Raw genomic sequence first — 8,061 nt, forward strand, 5'->3', positions numbered from 1 at the left:
TTATATCAATCTAAAAGAAAGGGGATTAGTTCACAATTAATGGGTTAATTATATACAAATTATGAGGCTTAATGATCAAAACCATCACCTTGATTAGGCTAGTTAAATACGAGCAAATGAAAGGGTTTCGCCGGTTATAGACTTAGGCATTATATAAAGCTTGAGAAATCAAGTGAAAACCCACTGGAATTGTGAAAAGAGACGAAGAATCAAGGGAGAAATCGGGTGTGGAGGTTGTTGAAGATTTTCAGAGTTTTCTAGGAATTAAGGTATGTATATTCGATTTAAGCGTGATTAAGTTGCTTGATTAGGTTTGTCTGATTCGATTATGTCTTTTGGTTCCATACCACGTTTTGTTTAAGGTCACTAGTGATGCAACTGATAAAAAAAATTGAAATGTTAATTCTTGAAAATAAAAAAATAAATATTGCTTACCTGTATGATTACTGAAAATTGCTTATGGGTATATTTTCGTATGATGTGGGGACGATTAGAAGTGATTTTTGCATATTTATTTGTCATTATATTGAGTTAAGTCAAAGCTTCAGTTTCCTTTAAAAATGGCAGTTGAGAAATAAGTTACGGGTAAAGAAGAGAATATGTCGGACTATTCGTTATTGAATGGTTGGACATAATACTTTATTTAAAAAAATAATATAATGCAAGTACAAAGGGTAACTAGTCAAAGTCTTGTGGCAAGTTCACCGTATGATTTACCTTTTTGAAACTACATTTTACATATTCGACCTCTTTGGTTTTTATGACTTGCTGGTTTCTTTTTATAAGATACGAATTTAACAACTTCTTTGGTTTTAGTCCATACAATTTTTACATTTTGCTATGGATCTTTTCATTATGAAACATACAGCCGTTTTTTTTAACACCTTATAAATATTAGAGGTACCATTGTAGGCTGAAATACATTATTTAATTGATTATTTCATTGATTTTCTTTTATTAATGCTAAAGGTGAAACTTTGTCATTTAATTATATTGGTATAATTAAAAAGGATAAATATATTTTTCAAAAGGTTACTATGAATGTCACGATTAACGTCATTAAGTATTAACCACTATGTTGGCCGAATGAAACACGAGGATATCGGAACCAAAATGACCGCATAGAGTGTTATGTAGAAGGGAGCCTTAGAAATATGTTGGTTAAATGTAGGGAGCGTGCAGCGTGACAAGCTTTGGTTAAGACCTAAAGCCAACAAGGTGAGTTTCGTGTGAATTTTGTGGTTGCTTGCATGAAAAGTTAATTCTAAATTATTTGCAATTATATGTTACTGTTGTTATTGCTATGAATATTTGTGTGAAATTTTGCGAATTATTTCATATAAAAGGGTGAAAATGGTGGGTGACATATAGGGAACAGGTGTATTTACACGGTCTTATTATTAGTCGTCGTACAGGGTGTTAGTACGCGGCGGAGAGCTTACGCTCTGTTTATCTAGCCGTAAGCATATTTGTTGTGCCCGGCGGAGGGACTCGTTTCCTGGAAGTGACAGTAGTTCCCTAATGTGTCACCAAGGGTGGAAAGAAATAAAAAGATTTATATTGATAAATTGTTGCATTATTTTATTTTATTGACGTCAATATGCATGAAACCCACGAACTCACTAGGCCCTAGGCTTACCCATTAGAATTTTTAAATGCACGCAACCCAGGAAATAACATAGCAAGTGGCAGCGGGAATGGAAAGGATAAAGTTCAGACTTGAAGAAGGCGACAAGTTTTGAGGAAGACGTAGCGCACCAAGTGTTTAATTAAATTTCTATTTGCTTCCGCTATTATTATTAATAATAATAATTACGTTAGTATTTAAATCTTGAATTTTGGAAGTTTTGGGACTATGTTAAGTTATTTTGGTATTTGAAATTTGGGGCGTTACAATAAGCATGTAAAGTAGTAACATTTTCTGAACAACACTTTAATTCACCATTAAAACAGTCAATTCTAACAAAAAAAACTGTATACAAAGGCAATTTGGTCATAAAAACATGTATGTGTGATTAGCCCAAAACAGGAGCAGATTCGTCTTAAAATGATCAGGTAATATTTTTTTGACCAGCAGATGCTGGTTACTAACCGGTTAGATTTGACAAAATGGTAAACTTGGTTGGTTTTTTTTATACAAATATATAGTTAGATCGTGTTTTTTAAACAAACAATGCTTTGTTGGTCTTTTTTTAATGTTCTTTCATACTTTTTTATTGTTTTCTGGTTATATGTTTTGTGTGTAATCTATATCTAATCACACAAATCATGAGAAAATATATATCTAATCTATATCTAATAACAGATGATTACTAGAGAAAAAAGTAAATTTAGATTAAAACAAACGGAATTAAAAAAGCATATTAGAGAAAAGTAAATTCAGTACCATGGGATGCAATACCTACTACAAGATGTACTAAAAGCAATGTCCAAGTGGCATTTTTGTCATTTATGTTCAACTTTCTCAAGAGGATTAATCAAGGGACCATATGGTTTACATATATGTACTATGAAGTTTTAAAAGTTGAGGCATGTTAAAATGAAAACATACAAAATTATTTTGGTCGTTGTCTCACAAAATTAAGCAGTGAGATTTTGGTTGACTTTGTATATGATCAATGGCAGCGACCAAAATTGATATTCCATATTTTTTTTATCATCAAAGGTTAGTGATCATAACTTTATATCTTATTTACTTTTGCATTATATGATGTGTAAAGTTCATTGTGTGAAGTGAGACCCAACTTTAATAATAATAATAATAATAATAATAATAATAATAATAATAATAATAATAATTTTGTTTTTGTTTAGATTTAGAGTATGAAGCACGAGAAACACATTCATCATTTAAAGATATCATACTAAGGTAATTAAGTGGTTGATTTTGAGTAATTAGTTGTAATTATTTTAAATTGGGAATCTTTGATTTGTTACTAACCAAATATAGTGAGATGGAGTTCAATTGATGTTAGTTGTTAGTTTTAGGCAAAGTATGACAAGTTTTGGTTGACTTTCAATTCATACATATCTAACAATGGCTCACTTTCAATTCTTTTTTAGATAAACTTAAACTATATATATATATATATATATATATATATATATATATATATATATATATATATATATATATATATATATATATATATATATATATCTTGTAACAATGATCACTTGAACATTACTCAAAAGTCTCAATTTCAATTTTTTATATTTAGTTTTTTTTTTCCAAATTTAGGTGGCAACAACAGTAAATAGCAGCAAATTTTCTATATGAACTTTTTTTTTGTTTTTTGCAATCTGTTTTCATTTCCTTTTCCAAAAACCAAAATACATTGCCATTTGGTAAATTTTCAATTTTTAATTGACACCTACACTAAATAGCATCGTATTTTGAATTTACACATTTATTTGGTTTATGCAATTTGTTTTCATTTTTTTTTTACCAAAAAGAAAAATATGTTATTATTTGTTACAAATTTATCCACTATTATCAACTAATCTATATGTTTTTTAATAGTTAATTAAATATAACTTTATTTATGTTTTTTTTTGTTTGGTGATTCGTTGAAGTATAATGTTTGTAGTTGCCTTGCGCTATTACAACAGATTTCGCCACATGGGCAACAACAGTAGCGGGTGTCACCACCAGACTCGCAGCAGCAGATGCACCTAATCAGTGTAATATGATGATCATCCGTTTTACCTTCAATAGTGTCTTATGTTTTGTTAGATTAAATTTATACCAAAGAATCCTATGGGTGTTTTTTGTTTGAAGTAATGATCGAAATACCAATTTACCTTTTGTTTGGATATATATATATATATATATATATATATATATATATATATATATATATATATATATATATATATATCAGATTTACAATGTGAATAATAATAAGCTAGATTCACATTGTGAATCCTTAAAAATTAAATTATATACAGTTCAGATTAACAGTGTGAATAAATTTATTTGTGAATTTTACAAAATAAATTTATAAGTAAAACCTTAAAATATTATAAAGTTACAAGGAAAATATAGTTCGATTGACATGGAAATTTCACTAAATTAATTTGTAAATGATCAAAAATGTTGAAATAGGAAATCAAGTTCACATAATGAATGCCAAAAATAAAATTATATGCAAAACAGATTCATAGTGTGAAACTTACCTGCAAAGTGCATTTTTTTTATGTCGTTATAAATATCTATTTGTAGAGTACCAAAAATTATGAAATTTTATATATTTATTTTATTTTTTTTCAATAAAAAATAAGCATAAATAATAGAAAAAATAACAAAATGAATGATTTTTTTCGAAAGACAAATTTCGTTTTTTATATATCTATATGGATATTTGTGGAAAGAGGATAAAAATTATGAATTTTGGTATCTTGGTTTTTTTCATAAAAAATAAATCTTAAAAAGAAAAAAAATAGTGGGTTTTTTTTTTGCTATGATCTAGTGTATGTGCATCTAACATTTAAATGTACAATCCTTTTTTAGGCTCTTGATACAAAGGTTTTTAGCCCAACGGTATCTGGTGTTTCCCTTCATCCTTGAGGTTGAGGGTTGAGGTCTTGTTGTAAACATATGTAAATTTAAGGAGTAGTTTAGGAGTATATTAGATTTGCCGGTTCAAAAATAATAATAATAATAATAATAATAATAATAATAATAATAATAATAATAATAAAATATCAATTGTTCTCTAATGACCAAGATTGGTTCCTTGGTTCTATGATTTAAAATTTTCTTATTGAACCGACCCAATTAAATATTTAGGTATTTTGGTTGTGTTCGTAACATATAAAATACTTACATATAGTTGCATATTTTTTGAGCTAATTGTAATATAGTATTTGGTGAGACTACTAAAGTAGTTTATCAATTAATTAATTTTAAGCTAACTTTTAAACGCCATTTTAAATAGTTTATTGGTAAATTCATGCACCTTCTTTTTCCCAAGTTTACAAAAAAAAAAATCCTTACAAAAAATATTATATAAAAATAATATCTTTAGCCTTCTAACATTATATTAACACGTTTTAGTAATTTTATTAGAACAAATAATCATAATGCATATTTAACTTTTCATGATATTCCATGTCATGAAACAGCATAAAATTAACAAATTTGAAATGTATTACAAAATTCTTAGTTATCACATCTAATGCAACAATAATAAATACAAAACAACAACAATAGAACGCAAAGTCTATAAAAATAAGGTAAGTTGGATAGTAAGATTGTCAACATGCTTTTCACGTCTAATATCAAACTCATTTTTAATCTTATAGTTATTCAAATAAATTAAATGATTTTTCGTCGAATGATTATTCATCTATTGTATTTTCATGCAAATATGGAGCAAGAAAACTCTATGAAAAGATGATGGTTCAATTTTATGTTATTTAAGAAGGAATTCGAACACATTCGAACACAGATGTAGGCTAAGTAAATCAATAGGTAGTCTTGGTCCTATTGAAAATGCCATTGAAAGTAAAAATCCCAATAGAAGTTATACGGATAAAAACATTAGGATTAGGATGGTCATGACAATTACAATAATGTTGATCTTTTTTTGACGTCAAGGACATTCAAAATTTTTCTGTAATGATAATTTTTTAGTGAAAGATAGTAATGATGACAGTTATTCTATATATTTTGATATTGAAAATCATATTTTTGATATTGACGATGATTATCTTTTTTGTAGAGAATTAGAAAATTCTTTTCATCATAATTCTTTATTATAGTAATACTAGAAGAGTATTATGTTTGCGCAAACAAAAAATTAGTTACAAATTTGGTTAGATACATGTTCAAATTAATTAGATTACTGACATTAATCATAAATATAATAATATTTTTTACACAAAGTTGATATATAAATCTTAATCATTTTGAACTATACTATAAGATCAATATATATTGTAATAATATCATTCAATGAAATTTTACTTACAGCTTGCGCATAAATAAGACCAAATGTAGTTTTTGATTTAATGTTATATTTAACATTATGATTATTTAATATAGAAACTACTTGTTTGAATATTTTTAATTGAGATCTTGAAAATTATTTTAAATATAAACCATTGTTTGCAAATGTAAATTATTATTATTATTATTATTATTATTATTATTATTATTATTATTATTGTTGTTGTTGTTAATCGATTAATAAACACTTATTTTGAAAAAAAAAAGTTAATTTTATGTTCGATTTTGCTTTTACATTTAAAACATTTAAAGCATTTTAAACTATTTTTAAAAATAGTCTTTGAATATTTTTTAAGTTCATTAATTTAAGTTTTATATTTAACATTATATTTAAATTAACAAATTAATTATACTATATTGATAATTCAAAACGTATATGTGAAATCCTTATTTTCACGGCCCGAAAAAAAAAACTTTTTCTTTATGCTTATTTAATTTAGAGTTCTCTTTTATTGAGAAATTTGTTCCCAAAATATTATTTCAATGTGAACTAATAAAATATTTCCGAAGAAATGATTTTCATTAATATATAAAAAATTGGGATGTCATGACTGATACAAAACATAAACATAAACTTTTCTTAACAGACCTTACAATATATTATTATACTAATGATTTACATCTCCTTGAATCTCTCATCAGATCCTAACATCACTATCCAAGTACCTTCGTATCGCTACCTGTGATACAAAAAACTGAATGGGTCAGGCTTTGGAGCCTGGTGAACACATTGAGTTTTCACCCCACAACAATTAATTCTTTTAATTATATATTCTACATCAAATAATTAACCTGATTACTCATTCCTGTTATTCTCACTTTCTGATCCTAAAATACTAATGTCAAGAGACCTATCCTAATGATCATCGTAAGTAATGAGTAGACAATAGTGCTTCGGGGATTCTGTAGCAATTTATGTTAATAAGGCAACCATAGGGGGATAAATTACATCAAATGAGCATATGGTTCATTAACACCTACAGGTTGCGAGTCTGTGAGCATTCCACTAGACTGTCTAAAATAGTTCATGGTTGTCATCTCTACTCTGCTAAATGACTAGTTCATTAGTATAATAGTATTATAAAGTCATAGCCTTTCATCATCATTATTTCATCTTCCTCAACCCTTTTCTACCCAATATATTATATATATACAAAATAAATATACGATTAAATCATGTTATATAATTTTATCTAGCGTAGATATCAAGAACACATATAAAAATAACATTTAATCATCTAGATATTTCATATCTATGTGTAAGATGAAAGTACATATACACTCACTTGTTAAAGTGGATGACTAGTGATTTGGGAAGAGATTCGCCTAAGACTTTAGCTTTTCCTTTGGAAAGACCTAGATATGAATATCACTAAGTGTTAGTCTCATATTCCTTGAGATTAGTGATAGACTAGATTCCTCAATAATCATATTGTCTACATCAATATCTATCAAATAAGGAATAACCAGGTAAGACCATATTGGAGGTAGTGTCCGTTTGGTATACATAGTATACTGTTTGGAATTCCTACTTTAAACACCTAACTAAATATAGTATTATCATCATTTCCGTAAGTAGATCAATCAATATTATGACTTGGAATCATCGATAAATCTTATTTATTGGTTCATAATAACGATTATAAATATAAATATAAGTTACAACTAAAGAATAATAAGTATAGCTTAAATATAGAGATTTATGGAAAAAAAAAGTCCAAAAAGTCGTGGGTAGAACTTTAACCCGAGAGCTTCTACTAGTCAAGCTTAGATACCCAGAGTTTCGCTAAGTTAAGATACTTTGAAACCTCGAAGAAAGATCTCAAAACCAGGCCTAAGAAGTTGAGAGAGAATTCAGGAAAGTGCGAGGAATGGAATGAGGCATTGGCTGGTTATAGGGTTATTTCAAGGGTGCAGGTCGTGCTCTGACCATGTGTGCACCGCTCCCTCTCTTGTTTGGCATGCTCAGCTTACATGAAAGGAACATCTGTCAGATGATGGGTAGTGTGACGTTGCAATAGGTAGGTGATGGTTCTAAACTTCAAAAA

At 27.6% G+C, this 8,061-nt stretch overlaps 1 protein-coding gene across 4 annotated transcripts in view; it reads left to right on the forward strand.

Moving 5' to 3' along the window:
- Positions 1 to 3,820, forward strand: part of LOC111890537 (CRIB domain-containing protein RIC9) — a 4,469-nt gene extending 649 nt beyond the window's left edge. Inside the window, exons 3-4 of one of the 4 annotated variants that reach the window (XM_052764485.1) lie at positions 2,815 to 2,869; positions 3,591 to 3,820. In XM_052764485.1, coding sequence (XP_052620445.1) covers positions 2,815 to 2,869; positions 3,591 to 3,639 — 104 coding nt within the window. In that variant the 3' untranslated portion in view covers positions 3,640 to 3,820. The remainder of the gene's footprint in view (positions 1 to 2,814; positions 2,870 to 3,590) is intronic. The other 3 variants (XM_052764484.1, XM_052764486.1, XM_052764483.1) reach the window with 3 other exon arrangements.
- Positions 3,821 to 8,061: the final 4,241 nt, after the last annotated feature.

The sequence above is a fragment of the Lactuca sativa genome, chromosome 6, assembly GCF_002870075.4.
Source record: "Lactuca sativa cultivar Salinas chromosome 6, Lsat_Salinas_v11, whole genome shotgun sequence".
NCBI lineage: Eukaryota > Viridiplantae > Streptophyta > Magnoliopsida > Asterales > Asteraceae > Lactuca > Lactuca sativa.